Source organism: Meriones unguiculatus, chromosome 14 (assembly GCF_030254825.1).
Source record: "Meriones unguiculatus strain TT.TT164.6M chromosome 14, Bangor_MerUng_6.1, whole genome shotgun sequence".
NCBI lineage: Eukaryota > Metazoa > Chordata > Mammalia > Rodentia > Muridae > Meriones > Meriones unguiculatus.
Window position 1 is genome coordinate 1323086 of NC_083361.1, and position 18396 is coordinate 1341481.

Sequence of the window (18396 nt, forward strand, 5' to 3'; positions counted from 1 at the left end):
AGAGGGGTGGGAGGGCTGAGACCCCGGACGGGCCTAGAGGCTACACCCTAGGGGCTGGGAGAGGCGGGGCCAAAGATGAGGACTCCCGGGACCCCCACACTCCATGGTTTCAGCCTTGTCCAAGTCTCGCTGTGGGTGTTGGGCCGAGCTGGGGTCAAAAGCAGTGATTAGGACAAGGCAACTCTGCCATTACACAGCGAGGGGTGATAAGAGAGTGACTCACGGTCCCCAGGCTGGGAGGCCCTTCCTCAGCCTCTGTCCTTTAATCTGGGGGACCCGCCTCAGCACGCGAGCACTCGGGACCGGCTTGCCCGTCACAGAGCTGCTGCTGTAGCCCTGGTGGACACTGATCTTCCTGGGGTGGTGAGACTCCAGCAGACTCCAGACCTTGCCTGCCAGGCTCTTCCCCACCCTGCCCTCGCCCCCTGAGCTGCCACCAGGCTCCCAGACCTTCCCTTTCAGCCTGTGTTTCTCCACAAGCCATGGGGACACCAACCCTCCTGAGCGGATGCTGGGGCTCTCAGCTTCCCAGAACCCTCTGGGACTGAAAGATGTGCTCTCAAGACTCCCAGCGCCTGGGTCAGAGGTGCAAGACCACAGGGAACAGCAGCCCTCACAAGTCAGGCATGTGACAGAGACAGTGCCACCACCACAGAGCCGGCACCCACAGACAGACAGACAGTGCCGCCACCACAGAGCCGCATGCTGACAGACAGACAGTGCCCCCAACACAGAGCCGCACCCACAGACAGACAGACAGTGCCCCCACCACAGAGCCGCACCCACAGACAGACAGACAGTGCCCCCACCACAGAGTCGGCACCCACAGACAGACAGACAGTGCCGCCACCACAGAGCCACACGCTGACAGAAACAGCCCTGACATAGGCCGGGGCCAGCGCAGCTGACCTGAGCAGCCGCTGGGAAGCACAGGAGGGGTCTGAGCTAGACCCTTGGGTTCCATCCTTGTACCCAGAGCAGCAGGCTGGACACAGAGTGGCACCGTCGTCCCCACGTGTTTCCACGCACAGCTCCAAGCCTTTCACGCCAGCATCGTGTCCAGACCTCTCGGCGGTGCTGAGAAACAATCAATGCTGAGATGGGAAATCACGGCCCACAGCCGGAGGCTACGGCCTGAGCGTGGGCCCCAGGTCCCCCAAGCTGACCTCTGACCTTCACATGTATACTGTAACACACACAAAGGGAATAAAACAAAACAGCAATGGCTCAATCGCGATTAAAACCCAGGTTTCCTGGCTTGAAAGTCTATAACCTGAGGTTATCTCTCGGTAAATACAGGCACCTCACAGCCGGGCACACTGCTGTATGCTGTGACACACGCCCACAGCCAGGCACACTGCCGTGACACACGCCCCACGGCCATGCACACTGCCGTGACACACATGCCCCCCAGCCGGGCACACTGGTGATCCTAGCACCGAATCAAGAAGACTGAAAGTTGGAGACGAGCCTGGGGCCCGGCAGATTGCGCCCTCCCTTGGGCTCTGTGGTCGTTCGTTGACTTTCTCTACTCCCCGACAGAGGGGGCACACAGACCACAGGAAGAGTATATCCAGAGCGACTTAGAAAAAAGGGATGAATTCAGCAGGTTCTTCAGGAGCACACATGACCGACACCTCACGCCGTCCAAGCACACTGAGTCTCCAGGGTCACGGGCAGGCAGGGCAGGGGCACGGCGGGCGGAATGTCTGGCAGAGCCTTGGGGTGACCTCGTTCTAGGACCTTCTCCCTTCCAAGGGGAGGTCACCAGCCCTTCCCCTGGCCCAGCACTCCACCGCGGAGGCCACGGCCATCCACGCTCTCAGACGTCCAGGCTGAGGTCTCAGGGCCGTCTGTGCTCTCAGGAGCGTCCGTGATGTTCTTCTCTGCTCAAGGGGCCGAGCGACCCACGCTGACCCACGCTGACCTGCGCTGACCCTGGTTCCATCTCAGAAACTGACTCCATAGAGGCGCCCCTGGCTTCCGAGTGCACGTTTGCTTGTTTGTTTGTTTGTTTGTTTGTGCACGGGCTGGGCCGGAACCAGCAGGTAGGAGGCAGAAGAAAAGTTGCAGGGGTTCATTTCCTTTCCCCGTGTGGAATCTGGACTAGGCTGGCAGCAAGCACCCTCCGCACGGAGCCATTTCGGCGGCCCAGGAATGACAGCTGTTTGAAAGAGTTAAACAGCTTACACTACAATAGTGACCCTGTCTCAGAAAGCTAAAACCAAACCAGAAACCTCGAACGAACAAACAAATGAACAAAAAGCAGAGAGTACGTAGTTCCAGCCCTCAGTCTGAGGCCAGATCAGGCTACCTAGTGGGTTCAGGAGACGCCCGGGCTACACAAAGGAACTCTGCAGAAAAGACTTCTTTTTCAATGTCACATAGTCATAACCTCACGGAGAAACACAACACACCCAAACCAGGCAGCGAGCGACGCGCCCAGAGCTCCGAGTCCCTCCCGTTCGGCTGGGTTGGCCCTCAAGGAAACAGCAGGCTTAGGGTAGAAAGGGGGGCCTACTGGTCCTCTCCGCCAGACTGGTTCCACCAGGGCCGCGGATGGCACAACCCGTTCTGCCTGTGAAACCCGTGTTGGGCAACCGCGCTCAGCTGTGGGTGCCTGGATTCCAGAGAGAGACAGCTGGAAACCAGAGTCTGTGTACCGAGGCTGTGGTGTGGTGTGTGTGTGCGCGCGCGCACGCGTGCCAGGCACACACTCAGGGAGGTGAAGGGAGGCTGGCACCAGGACACCCAGCCGCTGGGAGCGCAGGCCCCCGGCCACACTGGCTTTTGCTGTAGAAGGAAGAGCTCCCGTTCCGGAGACTAGGACACAAGCAGCCCAGCACCCTCTGAATTTCCAGCACTTGCTGCCGAAGTGCACTCCCTCCCATGTACAACGCCCTGTTCGCTGTTGCTCTGAAAGTCCAGCTGAACCAAGCGTGCACGCGCGCAATTCCAGCCCTCATGCTGGGGCAGGAAGATCCCAGGTTCGAGGACAGCCGAGGCTTCGTCTCAAAACACAGCTGGACTTGTTTGTTGTAGTCCTGGACTCACTCTGTGGACCAGGCTGGCCTGGAACACACAGAGATCTGCCCGCCTCTGCCTCCGGCCACTGTTCTGTTGCGAGGCAGCGAGACGGCTCAGCAGGTAAGACACTGCCAACCAAGCCCGACGACCCGAGTTCAAGCCCAGAGAACCAACGAGTGGCCCTCTGAGCTCAGCTCACACATGAATACGTGCTCACATACAATTAAAAAGAAAAGTCAAATGTTAAAAACAAAACAAGAAACTGAATGAAGGGGCTGGAAGGGTGGGCGGCCGCTGAAAGCGCTGCTCTCTGGAAGGCCCACGGGGCAGCTCACAGCAGTCTGTAATTCCAGCTCCAAGGAAGCTAACGCCCCCCGTGGCCTCTGTGGGCACCAGGCTCAGTCCTGGCGCAGACACACATCCAGGCAGAACAGAGATTGATGCAGAAAAGCTTTACATGTCTTAAAGTTGAACCGAGCACTGTGTATTTCACGTGTCCACCAGTCAAGGGGAGAAGGTCAAACCCTTCCTGGTTGCATTCCGAGCAACTCCCCAGCTCCCCAACCTCATCTTTTGGATCTCTTTCCCCTCCCCCAGTTCAGGCCACCTCCCCTCACTTCCCAGCCCCTGTTTCCTGGTATGAGTGGTGTATCTAATTGGGGGCCCCAGGCTGTCGGTAAACTTCAGGTGACTCAGGCTGTCATCTTGGGGGCCGTGGTCCTCAGGTATGACTGAGCCTGAGTCACTCGCTGTCCTTTTTCTGAGGTGGTATGGGGAAGGGGCCATGTCACAGAGGGCAGGCCTGGAGAAGGGGACAGATGAGGAGAAAGCCCGTGATAGACAGAGACCCCAGGATGAGAAAGCCCAGACCCGGGGTCCGGGAGGAGAGACCAAGAAACGTGGGCACACACAAGTCAAAATGGACGTGCAAAGCCAAGTAGAGAGGGGTGTGGCAGCTCGCGCCTGCAATCCAAGACTCCGGAGGCCAAGGCAGGAGGAGCACCATGAGTTTAAGGACAGCCTAGCTACACACGGAGTAAACCTGCCTCAGGAAAAGAGGGAAGGAAGCTCGTCGGGGATGTGGCTCGGTCAGCAGACTGCGTGGGTCGCACGGACAGAGCCCCGGGTTTGATCCTCACACCAGATGCTATAATTTTGTTTGTGTGCTCAGTACTTGGAGGTGAAGATGTTCAGGGTCATCCTCAGCTACACAGTGAGTTGGAGGCCAGCCTGGGCTACAGAGGAGCCTGTCACAAAAACCAAACAAGAAACTGAAGGAGGGAGAAGAAGAGGGAGGAGGGAGGGAGAAGACCAGAACCTACTTAGAGCTGGAGAGGAAAGACCCGGAGACGGGGAGACAGGGGCTCGGAACGGAAGTGGGAAACGCTGGCCATGCATGGAGGCCCACGCCAGGGGACAGACATGCACAAGCACATAGGCCTGGGCCGGCCAGCCATGTCAGTGGTTCCGGGCAACAAAGGCTGGGCATGCAGAGAAAGCTGAGGAAGGCCCCAGGACTGCGAGCCAGCGGGCGAGCACTCTGCTGTCACCTCAGGGCCACAGGCTGTGGCACCGTGACACAACCTTTTGTAGAAGTGACACCCAATTTTCTGGTGCCTCCTATATTTGGGGGGTGACACCCATGGAGGAACCCCACCCAACTCTAAGGCCACTTCCCCATTGAGTCACCTGCAACCCTGTCAGGCCTGTTGGGGGGAACCTTGGTGAATCAAGTACCCAAGACCCAGCCTCTTCGCCCTGGAAGGCTACCACGTTGGAGATTTCAATCTGACTCTCCAGGAATACACAGCCTAGACCAGGGGCATCAGGGTCCAGACCCTCCTTCAGATTCAGACGCCCAGGCTCAGCCTCCTCCCTCGGTTCAGGGGTCCAGAATCCTCCCTCAAACCCAGGTTCCAGACCCCAGCCTCCTCCCCCAGACCAGGGGTCCAGGACAGCCTCCTCCCTCAGAACAGGGGTCCAGGCCCAGCCTCCTCCCTCAGACCAGGGGTCAGGACAGCCTCCTCCCTCAGACCAGGGCTCAGGCCAGCCTCCTCCCTCAGACCAGGGGTCAGGACAGCCTCCTCCCTCAGACTCACATCCCAGAGCACCCCCTCTCCGCTGCCACAGCACCCAGGTTGTGGCAGAGGCCTGGCACAGCCTGTTTTCCTGTCCATCCCCGGCTGCCTCCCTTCCCACCTGGAGGTGAGGTACGAGTGCATTCACCTTGGTCCCCACAAGTCTCTCCCTAAAGCACACTGTCTCCCACTGCCCCGTGTCTCCGGGCCTTGAGCTGAGAACAGCGTCCCCTCTTCCCCTTCAACACGACAAGACGAGAAGCACCTCAGGGGAAGCCCCGCACCCCACGTGCAGCAGGACAGGCCTTCCCCTCCTCTTCCCATCCCTCGCTCTCCCCCTGCCTCACTGCCCCTCTGGCCCTGCCCTCAGCCCACCTGGGTCACCCCTAATTCATTTTTCATGATTTCTCTCCAGATCTGCACTTGTCTCTCAACATCTCCATCCCTCCGGATCCCCTTTCCCCATCTTCCTGTCACTCTTCCGTCCCTGTCCCCACCCCTCTCCTCCCCATCCATCTCCATCTTCCCTTCTCTTTGGGTCCCCCTTGAATATCTCCATTCTCCATGCCTGGCTCTCTGTTTCTCTCTTCCCACTCCTGACTCTCCTCTGCCCCAGGCCTTCAGTCCTGAGACATGAGACAGGAGGGGAGGTGGGGTGTGGGGAATGAAGAGGGAGGGTGGAAAATCCAGGCGGGCGGAGGGAAGAGGGTCAGGCAGACCGGCTAGGCTCCCTCTGTCGGAGCCCCGCCCAGGCTGTGTGGCCTGGCTCATATAAGCAGCCCCGGCCTGTGGCTGAGAACTGAGTGCGTGTCACCATCATCACCGCATCACCGGGAACTCCATCTCCAGCCCCTCGGCTCTGCAGGTAGGAGCAGCTTCTCCCGGCCCGGCTCGCAGTCAGGGCGCCTGGGTCTGCCCTCTGCCTCCTGGCTCGCAGCTCTCTCCTTTCTCGCCTCGACTGTGGTGACCAGCAGCATCTTGCTCTTTTGCAATGCCTCATCTTCCCAGTCTCGCCTTTCCAACCTAACTGGTACTGAGGTGAACGGAGAACTTCTGGGACCCGGCGTCCAATCTCCTGTTTGGCCCGTTCCTCCTCATCTCTGAGCCTGTGGCCCTCCATGAAGCCGCTGGCAGAGGCAACACGGACACCTGTGGACGTCACTAGCACTGTCTCTGCCACATCCGGCCCACAGCTCTTTCCCACCTGTCTCTGCCACACCTGTTCCTGTCTCTTGCTCTCGCTGTCTCTCTCCAACTGTCTCTGCTCCCAGGAGGGTCCTCTGGGGTCTGTCGGGCAGCTGTCAAGACGATGGGCGCGTTGCTCGCCCCTACCCATACCAGCCAACAGGCTAACCTGGCCTCTTTCTCTTCAGCACCCTTCCCCCGAGAGCCCAGCCCCCAGTGCCCTAGCCCCTTGCCCTCCCCCGCCCATCTCCAGCCTCCCTGGACAGCCATCCCCTGCAGCCGCTCACACAGCAGCCACCTCCCCAGGGCCAGCGAGATGCAGTTTGAGATGCACGACCACGTGAAAGGCAAAGGTGGGATCGCTGGCAGCAACCTTCTGGGTGCCAGGGACCTGGCGTCTCCCTCCCCGGGGCACCTGCCTCTGCCCCAGAGGCCCCTAACATGCTGGCGCCCGGTGTTGGAGGAGGAGGTGGTAGCCAGTCCAGGCTCTGCCCCGCTGCGGTGCCCACCTTTCCTCTCAGCCTTGGCACGACAGGATGCAGAGCTGGCAGCAGCGGCAGGGACAGACAGGGCTGTTGACGGCCCAGTGTGGCAGACGGGAATGGGAGGCGCGGCAATGCTTCCTTGAGTAGGCGGCCAGTGGCCTGCCCAGACTGCCCGGCAGAGGGAAGGCGGCCGGGGTGGCCCCGGGGGCCCTGGCCCGCCGCTGACCCCCTCGCTCCCGCCACAGCCATGTCCTACCCAGTGACCAGTCAGCCGCAGTGCGCCAGCACCTGCTACCAGACCCAGCTCAGCGACTGGCACACGGGCCTCACGGACTGCTGCAACGACATGCCTGTGTGTGAGTCCGCGCGAGGGGGACGCGCCCCACCCCTCCCGCGCCTTTCCCGCCGCCTGGGAGCGGTGAAGCGGCCCGCTCCGCCCTGCCCCAGCCTCCTCACGCTCCCATCCGGGCCCCCCGCGGACCCTGCCGCCCTCCGGGGCCCTCAGACCCTCCGTGCCACCGCGTGTGCCCTCGGGGCACGGCAGGCCCGGCGCTGACCGTCCCGTCCCCGCAGGTCTGTGCGGCACCTTCGCGCCGCTGTGCCTCGCCTGCCGCATCTCCGACGACTTCGGGGAGTGCTGCTGCGCGCCCTACCTGCCCGGGGGCCTGCACTCCCTGCGCACGGGCATGCGCGAGCGCTACCACATCCAGGTGCGGGCGGGCGGCCGGGCTGCGGCGGGGCGGGGAGGGGCGGGGTGGGGAGGCTCTGACCCGGGACGCGGGGGCTGCGCGCGCGGGACGCGGGGGGGTGCGCGCAGGGTGGGGCGGCGAGGCTCTGACACACACCCCTTCCTCCTTCCCACCGCAGGGTTCCGTCGGGCACGACTGGGCTGCCCTCACCTTCTGCCTGCCCTGCGCCCTCTGCCAGATGGCGCGGGAACTGAAGATCCGGGAGTGAGGAGGCTGCTCCCGAGCCCGCCGCCCGCCGGCCACTCCTACCCCATCCCGCTCCCTGTCCCACCGGCCGCTGTCCCCGCGCCAGAAAAACACAATAAAACCCGAAGCCAGCCCACCCACGCCTGCTTTTCCTGGTCGCGGGGGAGGTGGGCGGGGGGGGGGGCAGGGTGCGCGAAAGACGCGTGTCAGACGGGGTGGGCTGGCACAAGGCAAAGCCACCAGATCCCCAGGCTGCAGAAGGCCTAAGCTCGGCCCACTTAAGCCAGAGGATCTCGTCAAATAATGCTCTCCCCTGCTCAGCCAGCATCTTTAGACTTTTTAAAAGATTTTAACTTTTGTGTGTGTGGGTGCTGGGCGCACGCGCGCGCGTACACACACACACACAGGGCCCAGAGGGCAGGGGAGGGAGCTGGATTCCCCCCTAACCTGTTCTCCCATCAGCCTCCAGACGAGAGGGGCCTTCAGGGGAAGGTCCCATGGGTAGTCCTTCATAAGCTTGCCCATCAAAGTCCACTGCCATTGCGCCGTGCGAAGGGAGCGGAACACCTCGGGTCAGAATTCCCGGCACCAGTCTTGGCCCTGCCACTTCACGTTCCTGGTGAATTTATAAACCTTCTGAACCTGTCCTCACCACTGCCGGTGAAGGGCTGGAGAGATGCTTCAGTGGTTAAGGGCTCTGGGTGCTCCTGAGCTGAGTTTGCATCACAGGACCCCACAGCAGCTCACAACTGCCAGGAACTCCTGTGCCAGGGGACCTGATGACCTTCTGACCTCGCGGGTCCGTGCACCACATGTATACATACATACATAAACAGATACTTTTAAAAGCCAGCTTTATGTTCACATATGACAGGGCGGGCGCCGTCAGCAGCTTACATGGGGCCAGAGTGACTCCCGGGCCATGTGGGCATCAAGGTCTCCCAAGCCAGCCTGCCATGGCCTTGGCGGTGCACCCAAGAGAAAGCGCCCTGCTGAACATCTGCAGCAAGAGATCCGGGCCAAGCTGAGGCCGAGGGCGGAGCTCCGAGCGGGGCCTCTGCCCTCCTCCCTTCGGCACAGCCAGGGCTGAGGGCTAAGACGTTAGCACGAGGCTTTTCAGCTCTGATGCTGCCAGCTTGCTTCAGAGATGCTCGTCCATGTCCAGCTGCATTGTACCCACCAGCATGGCCAGTTCCCCACGCTCGGGCCTCCGGTTCCCCGCGCTCGGGCCTCCAGTCAGAACATAATGGTTTCTGCTCTGCACCGCAGACTTCTCACCTGTGACAGTGCCTGGGACACAGGTCATGTTTCTCCCTGAGCCAAACTGAGGCAGGAACAGAGGCGCCCTGCCCTCTGCGCTCATCTCTCCTCTGGAGATGTTGCGCTATACTTGCCAAGGAGGGCAGAGCCGATGCAGGCTCCGGGCTTGGAGTGGGACCAGGACGGGACTCAGGCTCCGCTGCCCAGCCCAGCCAGCCCTCCCTCCCTCCCTCCCTCCCTGCACACTCAGGGCAAGCAGACACCAGTGTGGAGTCTTTCTGACACTTTATTTGTTGCTTCAGTCGCCCTCCTGTTGAGCTGTGAGCCCTGCTCTCTGGCATGCACACAGTAGCAAGGACCTCTCCGACTGGGGTAACCCCAGCATTGGAAAGAGGCTGGCCCAACCCCCACCCCAGGACCAAAGCAGCAGCTGGAAGAGCAAGAGCCCCAAGCTCAGGGCACTGCCTAGGATTCAGGGAAGGGGTCCTAAGCAGAAGAGCTCCTGAGTCCAAAAGAGTTGAGCCAGGTTGGGGTGGTCTCTGGAGAGAGCCCCAAAGACTCAAGAAAGAGAACCAAATGATGGCCCCTCCAGGGACCCCCACCCGCCAGGGTGGGGTGAGCCTCTCAGGCATCTCCTGAGGCTCCCCGGAAATCAGCCTGAGTTTCCAACGAACTCAGCCCCTGCAGCCCAGGGCAGACAGCAGCCAGGAACGCTCCTACTCTGGGGGTCCTTCGCCAGCACAACCCACTACACTCAGCCGCTCTGCAGGAACCCCGACTCTCGCCCACAGTGAACTCATTTTCCCACAGTGCCCAGTCTGCCCATCTTAGGACAGAGGCCACTCTGCCTGTCCTCCTCCTTTCCCTAACATCCGCCACATCCGGTCACTCGGCCTGCATCACCCTCCTGCGGCCTCTGCGGCCTAGGGAGCCTTCAACGTGGTCCTCACTGCCCACCACAGAGCTGGCCAACAGCTTCCCACTGCTGCGCCTGAGCTCCAAGGTCCCGTCTGCCCCGGCTCACCTCACACTGACTGGGCTCCAGGTTCCCAGCTCCTCTGACAGAACAGGCGGTTCCAGCCTCGGGACTTTCAGCCTTTCCCTCAACTCTGAATTAACTTCCCAAAGACCTTCCCTCCGTCCGTCCGTCCCTCCTCGGCGAGTTTCGACCCTTCCCATAAGCCCTCAGTGCCACACTCTAAGGCCTGGAGCCACTTCTCTGAGCCTGTGTCTGTGTGCTCAGCCCCTTCTGCGAGAACCCAGGTCCCACCCGGGAGGGGAGCCCCCGTCACACCTGCTTCGCTGTGCCCGCAACTGGGCTGTGCTGAGCGATGCTCAATAAATAGTTGCTAAGTGCAGAACAGAGGGGGAGCCTGGGGCGAGGGAGCCGCGGTGAGGACTGTCCGGGCTGCCCATGCGGAGCGAGGACCCTCGACGGGTCAAAGGGACATGCTGGTGAGGTTGTCCTGGCTCAGCAGCCCCTTCCGGCCGCCGCCCCCGCCGTGCCCGCCGCCGCCGCCGCCGCCCCCCGCCGTACTCGTGCAGCCTGTGGCGCAGCGTGACGAGGGCTGAGCCGAGGCAGGCCCCGTTGGGTGCGTGGGGGCCGCCGGGCAGCTGCAGCAGCAGCGTGGCCACGCCCGCCATGCCGTCCTCCGTGGGCTCCAGGGTGATGGGCCCGGCGCGCAGGCCGGCGGGGGCCGGGAGCGCGGGCGGGCAGCAGCCGCCCCCCAGGGGCCCCCAGGGGCCCCCGGCGCCCGTCAGCAGCAGCGGCGTGAGGAAGGGCTCGGAGCGGCGGAAGGCGGGCGGCGGGAGCCCCGCGGGCTTCCAGGCAGGCGCGGGGCCCGGGTCCGGGGGGAAGCAGACCGTGACCTTGGCAAAGGGGCGGCTGGCCATCTTGGTCATCTCCTGCAGGTGCCGCCGCTGCTCCTGCCGCTGGTCCAGGGCCTGCTTGGCCTTCCAGAGGAGCACACAGAGGGAGAGGAAGAGGAAGAAGCAGGAGAAGAACACGGAGAAGAAGACGAACAGGTCGATGTGCGCCTGGTCCTGCCGGAAGAAGAGCAGGCCCTGCGAGTCGGCCGAGCCGTTGGCGCCGGGCGCGCCGGGGTCGCCCACGCCCAGCAGCAGCAGGTAGAAGCGGCTGGACTTGAGGGCGTGGTGCTCGTGGGGGTAGGTGATCACCAGCCGGTCGCGCACGCCGCGCACCACCAGCACGGCCGATGGCTCCGTCACCGTCACGTAGGTGATCAGGCCCCGCGGCCACACCTCGCGCACGCGCGGCTCGGCGGCTCCCGCCGCGCCCCCGGTCCCTGGGGCCCCCAGCTCGGCGGCCCGGGGCCCCCCGTCCGCCGGGGGCGGGGGGCGGCGGCGGCGGCGGGGGCGGCGGCTGGATGTGCACCGTGTGGACGCCCGTGTCGGGGGCCACGCGCACCACGAAGGTGTCATAGGAGGTGGAGACATACAGGTCCACGGCGCCGAAGGTCACGTCCAGCGTCAGGCGGATGTCCACGTTGGTGAACTTGGGCTGCACGCCGAAGAGCACGGTGCGGCCCGGCCCCAGCGCCCGGCGCTTGGGCTCGTGGAAGCAGTTGGTCTGGGAGGTGGGGTCCAGGCAGCACTCCTGCTCCACCGAGATGAGGCGGTAACACTGCTGGCCCCCCAGGGGGCTCCCGTGGAAGGACTCGCGGCACTTGGCGCACTGTGGACGGGGCGGAGGCGTGAGGGCGGGGCTCGGCGCCACGCTGCCACACGTGCACCCCGCGGGCTCCGGGGCTCAGCCGCGGGGAAAACTCCGGCCGCGCCGCCTGGCCCTCTGCCCACCACCTGCCCTCCCAACAGGAAGCAAGGCCTCGGGGAACTGAGGTCACACTCCCGGCTCAGACTCCCAACTGCTGGGCACCCATCCCAGGGCCTCCAACAGCTGGCCCTCCCGGCCGGATGGCTCCGCAGGCCCACCTGTGACTTCGCCACCTGCAGTGCCACCTTCTCACAGAGACCTTCCTCACACATGGCCACCATCCTGCCCTCAGCCGCGGCCACCATACACCGTTTCTAGTGCTTTTGTTTGCTGGTTTGTTGTTGAGACAGAATGTGTAGCTGTGTAGCCCAAGCTGGTCTTGAACTCTGATCTTCCTGCCTCAGCCTCCCAAGTGCTGGGCCTACGTCGGCCTCAGCGGAAGATTTTCTCCTCAGCTTACCCCCTCACGGATCTGCCTGGCCTGGTCACTGCCTGACTCTCCTCTCGGCTGTTACCTGCGGAGCTCCAGTGCCGCCCAGCGCTGGCCTACGCTGGGCGTGTGGAGTGAGTGCAGGGATGGAGGGTGGAGGCTGTCACACCCCAGAACTCCCAGGGCCCGCTCCAGTCCGTCCAGGCTCTACCCACAAGCCCCTGCGGCTGACCGCACAGTAACTTCTCTGGGCCTTTTCTTCTCACGCCTGCATTCTGCAAAGCCACGCCTGGCCTTCCACAGCTGCGCTAGCTACCGTCTCCAAAGCACAGCCCACCCGGCACTGCGCACACCTGGCTAGTGCGACTGGGACTATTAAAACCGAGGACACACTCCTCCCGGCAGCCCGCAGAGGGCTGGAGGAGGTCTGCTCTGACCTCCAGGCCCCTCTAGCAAAGGCCACAGTTAACGCTCCACCACTGAGCAGCTCTAGACAGGGGCTTGCAGGCCCAGATCTCAGTGACCTCTGTGAGTTCCGCCTGCCCCTGCCTCCAGATGCTGAGATTGCAGATGTGCGCCACCACGCCCCGCTTCTCAAGCCTGGGTCTTGATGCTTGTGGAGCAGGCACTTTCCTGACTGCACTCGCTCTCCGGCATCCCTAGTGGGCCCGTCAATCACGCATCAGAAAAGCAAAACTTCGGGCTCAGATGAAAAGGGGGAGGTCAGTACAGCCTCCTGGGGTAGAGCTGCAACTCTACTGGGAAAGAGGAGACTGAGGAGAGGCAGAGCACTGCCTCCCGGGCTGCCGAGAGCTGGACACAGCAGACTGCCAGCCCCGTGCTTCGGGACAGAGCAATGGGCCTCGGGGTTTTGTGTTAGGTTTTTTCAGACTGAGTCTTGCACCATGCAGGACTAGAACTGACAGTAATCCTCCTGCCTCAACCTCCTAAGAAATGGGATTATAGGCCAGAGCCATCAGACCTGGCTCACAAAGGGCGTTTAAATCTAAGCTTGGAATTAATTAGAGCCCGTCAGCCTGGGGTCTCTGATGGGGAAAGCCACGTGGGACAAAACTGTCCCTGCGAGCAAAGCTGACAGGGAGGGCAACGCCCCTGAGGTGAAGCCCCGGATGCAGGCATTCCTAACCACAGGCCCCAGGTTCTCAGCGGCCCCCTGCTGCTGTCACACAGACAGGCGCATGCAGCCCGAGCTGGCGTCACAATCTGTGTAGCTTCTAATCCTCCTGCCTCGACCTCTCAAGGGCTGCCGCACATACACGTGCTGAGCCGCGCTCCACCGGCTCTGAGCCAAAACCGTATCTCAGGGCCCAGGCTGGCCCCGAACTCTAGATCCTCCTGCCCTGGAAGACAATAGCTGCCACTGTACCCAGTCAAGACCTGTTTCCAGAGTCAAAGTATTCGCTTTCTCCTTAAGCTACGCTCAGGTGGGTTTCTGGCACGTGCAGCCTGCAGCCCGGCACTGTCTGCGGCCCCTGAGGCCCCACGTCCGTACCCTGCCCAGAGCTCAGCAAGTCCACAGGCTAACATCCATCCCAACCTGCAGAGTTCTCCGTCCTCCCAGCTCTGCCCCATGCTCCTGGGCACCTGGCCCAGCGGCCGGCCTTCCCAGACACCCCTGGCCCAGCGGCCGGCCTTCCCAGACACCCCTGGCCCAGCTGCCGGCCTTCCCAGTCACACCTGGCCCAGCTGCCGGCCTTCCCAGTCACACCTGGCCCAGCGGCCGGCCTTCCCAGTCACACCTGGCCCAGCGGCCGGCCTTCCCAGACACCCCTGGCCCAGCGGCCGGCCTTCCCAGACACCTGGCCCAGGAGAAGGCCTTCCCAGACACCTGGCCCAGGAGAAGGCCTTCCCAGACACACCTGGCCCAGCAGCCGGCCTTCCCAGTCACACCTGGCCCAGCGGCCGGCCTTCCCAGACACACCTGGCCCAGCGGCCGGCCTTCCCAGTCACACCTGGCCCAGCGGCCAGCCTTCCCAGACACACCTGGTACTTGTAGCAGTCTCGGCGGTCACTGGGGGAGCTGCCCTGGCAGGTACCCGTCTCCGTGTTGTTCTGGCACGGGCAGCCTGTCCCGTCCTGCTCATTACAGGTGTCAGCGTGGCCGTTACACTGGCACCTGAGGAGGGGAGAGAATAGGGTGGGTGCCATGACCTCTGAGGCTCCAGAGGACAAGCCCCCGCCCCAGCCTCGGGGCCCTTGAATGACCAGCTGCTCGGACTGTCTCAGAAGCCTCAGAAGGGCAGACAGAGTGGGAGGGATCCTGACACCTCCCTCCTCAGCAGCCTTCTGAGCACCGTCTCCTTCCGAATTTCTCTGTGGCCCGTGCTGCAGGCCTCTCACCCGGCTCCCTCATTCTCCTCACCCCCTGCTTGGCCTCCTTTTTGAAGCTTCATTCACTTCTGACTGACGATGCAGGGCTAGGCGGGGAGGCCAGGTCCCCAGGGTCCCTCCACTGAGAAGGGCCGGGCCTCTTACTTGGTGCACTTCCCGTCCAGGAGGAAGTAGCCGTGGAGGCAGCTCTCACACTTGTCCCCATAGCTGTTATTCTGGCAGTTGACACACACGGCTTCATCTTCACTAGGCCCTTCTGTCACCCAGCTTTCAATCTAGCCAAGCACGGACATAGAGAGACATGGGGCAGGCCCTCCTCCCTCAGACCACGGTCCAGGCCAGCCTCCTCCCTCAGACCAGGGTCCAGGCCAGCCTCCTCCCTCAGACCAGGGTCCAGGCCCAGCCTCCTCCCTCAGACCCGGAGGCAGGACAGCCTCCTCCCTCAGACCCAGGGGTCCAGGCCCAGCCTCCTCCCTCCGATCAGGGGTCCAGGCCAGCCTCCTCCCTCAGACCCAGGGGTCCAGGCCAGCTTCCTCCCTCAGACCAGGGTCCAGGCCCAGCCTCCTCCCTCAGACCCAGGGGTCCAGGCCCAGCCTCCTCCCTCAGACCACGGTCCAGGCCAGCCTCCTCCCTCAGACCAGGGTCCAGGCCAGCCTCCTCCCTCAGACCCAGGGGTCCAGGCCAGCCTCCTCCCTCAGACCAGGGTCCAGGCCCAGCCTCCTCCCTCAGACCCAGGGGTCCAGGCCCAGCCTCCTCCCTCAGACCCAGGGTCAGGACAGCCTCCTCCCTCAGACCAGGGTCCAGGCCCAGCCTCCTCCCTCAGACCAGGGGTCCAGGCCAGCCTCCTCCCTCAGACCAGGGGTCCAGGCCCAGCCTCCTCCCTCAGACCCAGGGGTCCAGGCCCAGTCTCCTTCCTCAGACTAGGGGTCCAGCCTCAGCCTCCTCCCTCAGACTAGGGTCCAGGACAGCCTCCTCCCTCAGACCAGGGGTCCAGCCTCAGCCTCCTCCCTTAGACCAGGGGTCCAGCCTCAGCCTCCTCCCTTAGACCAGGGGTCAGGATAGCCTCATCCCTTCACCTGCTCTGGATCCAGTGAGTACTTCTCTGGCTCCTTCCTGGCCATTTCGAGCTCTTTCCTGGAGACACACGTGAGGCTGTTCCCTCGGCAGAAGGCATGGCAGGGCCGGCAGGTTCCGCCCCCCAAAGCTGAACCCACAAACAGCGGAAGACACTGCTCACAGTGGCTACCCTGGTGACACAGAATAACGACATCAAAAGGAAAGGGGTCAGGGGGCACAGCTGTCCCAGCTGGGCCACAGGTCAGCGTCCACTCTGCCGCCCCGCTGCCAGCCCTCAAGTCCTGAGTGCAAAGCTTTCCACACACCTCCCTTCGCTGGCCCTCCTGTGCACTGCTGCACCGCCCGGACCTTTCCCTCACCTCCCCAGAACGGGGCCCCCCCCGCCCATTCCCTGCATGTTGTCTGAGGACGAGGCCGCACTTGGGTGGGGGCGCCTGAGCAGAGCTCGGCACCTCGCAGGGCTGGGGCGGGCCTCGCCATACACTTGCCGAGCCTGCCCACCTCCCCGGGCCTGTCCCCAGGACCACCAGAACATGCTTTAAAAGTCAGAAAAGGAGGCTGGAGAGGTGGCTCTCCAGGGGTTACAGCACTGGCCGCTCTTCCAGAGGTCCTGAGTTCAATTCCCAGCACCCACATGGTGGCTCACAGCCATCTATAATGAGATCTGGTGCCCTCTGCTGGAGAGCAGGTGCACATGCAGACAGAACACTTATACATAAAAATAAATAAATCTTTAAGAAGCTGCTCAAAAAAATTTTCAGAAAAAGAGAGACAGAAGAAAAGAAAGGGGGGGTGGCCGTGGCGTACCTTGGTGTGGTTCCGGCACAGCAGGCAGTGGTCCCGGGCACCAACGCCTGCACACTCGCTGTGGCGGTTGCAGCGACACTCTGTGGAGCAGTTGCGGCCAACAAAGCCGAAGTGACACCGGCAGTGATCGGGCTCCACGCAGGAGCCGTTCACACAGCCCTGCGCACACACAGGGCGGCACACACCAGTCACACTGTGGGGGCAAGCAGAGATCAGGGCGCGGCCCCACCGCTTCCTTCCGCAGCCCTGTCCAGCCCCAACCCCCTCCCTCCCTGGCCTGCCCCCCACAGGCTGCTCTGGCCCTCCCCACCTGCCCCAGCCCTCCCTCATCCTGCCCACCCCCACCTGCCCCAGCCCTCCCTCATCCTCCCCCCCACCGCCTGCCCCAGCCCTCATTCATCCTCCCCCCCCACCGCCTGCCCCAGCCCTCCCTCGTCCTCCCCCCCACCGCCTGCCCCAGCCCTCCCTCATCCTGCCCAGCCTCGTCCTCTCGTCCTGCCCCCCCCATCGGCCCTCCCCGTCTCACTTGTCCATGGTGTAGCCCGTCTTGCAGCTGCACTCATAGCCGTGGGGCTGGTCGCGGCAGTTCTGAGTCTCATTGCAGTCATGGTGCCCGTTTGCACACTCATCCTCAGGGGGGCAGGACAGGAAGGCCCAGGATGCCCCAGGGCGTCCACATGTCAGCCCTGACGGAGAGGACACAGGGCTTCACCCGGGAGATCCCTGACCACTGTCCTAGACACCGAGGCCCTCCCCCCACCTCTGACCCCCACCTCAGACACCCCTTTTGTCCTCTGAGCCCCCAAGGCCCTCTCACCGTCTCGGGGGCCACTGAGGCCACCTTCCACGCAGCGGCCACCCCCGTCCTGGCCGCCCCAGGCACACCAGCCGCACTGGGGGCGCCGTAGGCACAGGGCACACTGTGTGGCCTGAGCACAGCCCAGGGAGCAGCTCTCGGGGCCCCTGAGCAGCCGCCCACAGCCTCCAGCCATGCACCGCAAGGGCAGGTAAGAAGGGCTCAGACACTGCCGGGGACAGGGAGAGAGACAGAGACAAAGTTAAACAAAGAGAGACAAAGATAAAGTTAAAGTTATCCCAGGCCCTTCTCCGGGCCCACACTCCCTGGCGCTCCTAGCTCGGGACACAGGCGGGCTGTCACCAGACATCAAGGCTGGAACTGGAGGAGCCGGGCACGGCAGCCCAGGCCTGCAATCCCAGCAGCCAGGAGGATCAAGAGTTCAAGTTATCCTCGGCTACATGGTGAGTTCAAGGCAAGCCTGGGCTGTAGAGACCTTACGTTTAAAACAGTGGAAATGAGGTCAGAGTTCTAGAAAGACTTTGGAGCCCTGGGCTTGGGGGGGGGGAAGCACTGGAATGAGGAGATGATGAACAAATGAAGATGGCAGGAAGGGAACAGGCAGACATGAGCCATCAATCACAACCCAAGGAAGGACACACGCAGCGAGGGCCAGCTTCCCGGGCTGGGCTCAGGTGAGCGCAGGCCAGCGCAGGGAACACAGCTGGGTTAACTGGACCTGTCAGCACATGTCACCAAGCTGGAGGACGGGAATTTGATCCCTGTGAGGCATTTGAAGAGGAACTGAACTGACTCCTTCATGTTGTCCTCTGATCTCTACACACGCATCCCCTCCCAAAATGAACAAATCGGCAAACGTAATGAAGAAAAAAAGTAGTTCAAGGCCAGCCTGAGCTACAGAGTAGACCATTAAAAAAAAACAAAACACAACAAAACAAAAACCCTCATGTTAAAAAAGAACTGCACAGAGAAACCCTGTTATAGAAAATAAAAATAATATTTAAAGATTAAAAGAAAGGGGGGCTGGAGAGATGGCTCAGTGGTTAAGAGCACTGTCTGATCTTCCAAAGGACCAGGATTCAATTCCCAGTAACCACATGGCAGCTCACAACTGTCTATAATGCTGATTCAAAGGGATCTGACACCTTCACACTAATGCACATAAAATAAAGAAAGGACTCCTAAGGCCCCCAGGCCCTGTTATCCCGA

At 62.4% G+C, this 18396-nt stretch overlaps 2 protein-coding genes across 3 annotated transcripts in view; one reads left to right on the forward strand and one right to left on the reverse strand.

Annotated features, from left to right (window-relative positions):
* The first annotated feature begins 5907 nt into the window (after positions 1–5907).
* Positions 5908–7846, forward strand: Cnfn (cornifelin). 2 transcript variants are annotated; one of them, XM_021661154.2, is made up of 5 exons: positions 5921–5970; positions 6544–6643; positions 7021–7131; positions 7349–7485; positions 7643–7846. In XM_021661154.2, exons 2-5 carry the CDS (start codon positions 6607–6609, stop codon positions 7730–7732), a joined length of 375 nt encoding a protein of 124 aa, XP_021516829.1. In that variant the 5' UTR covers positions 5921–5970; positions 6544–6606; the 3' UTR covers positions 7733–7846. The 2 variants fall into 2 exon arrangements, with proteins under 2 accessions (XP_021516830.1, XP_021516829.1); XM_021661155.2 differs by lacking the exon at positions 6544–6643 and having other exon boundaries at positions 5908–5970.
* A 1392-nt stretch (positions 7847–9238) lies between these two features.
* The window catches only part of Megf8 (multiple EGF like domains 8), a 44629-nt gene continuing 35471 nt past the window's right edge, over positions 9239–18396 (reverse strand). The window contains 9 exon segments of the mRNA XM_021661148.2: positions 9239–10497; positions 10499–11328; positions 11330–11665; positions 14139–14271; positions 14631–14761; positions 15563–15733; positions 16371–16563; positions 16897–17056; positions 17188–17395. Coding sequence (XP_021516823.2) covers positions 10410–10497; positions 10499–11328; positions 11330–11665; positions 14139–14271; positions 14631–14761; positions 15563–15733; positions 16371–16563; positions 16897–17056; positions 17188–17395 — 2250 coding nt within the window. The 3' untranslated portion in view covers positions 9239–10409.

Coding starts and splice junctions, on each gene's coding strand:
- Cnfn (XM_021661154.2), top strand. CDS start 6,607: ATGCAGTTTGAGATGCACGACCACGTGAAAGGCAAAG. Junction 6,644..7,020: donor CGACCACGTGAAAGGCAAAG/GTGGGATCGCTG, acceptor CTCCCGCCACAG/CCATGTCCTACCCAGTGACC. Junction 7,486..7,642: donor GCGAGCGCTACCACATCCAG/GTGCGGGCGGGC, acceptor TTCCCACCGCAG/GGTTCCGTCGGGCACGACTG.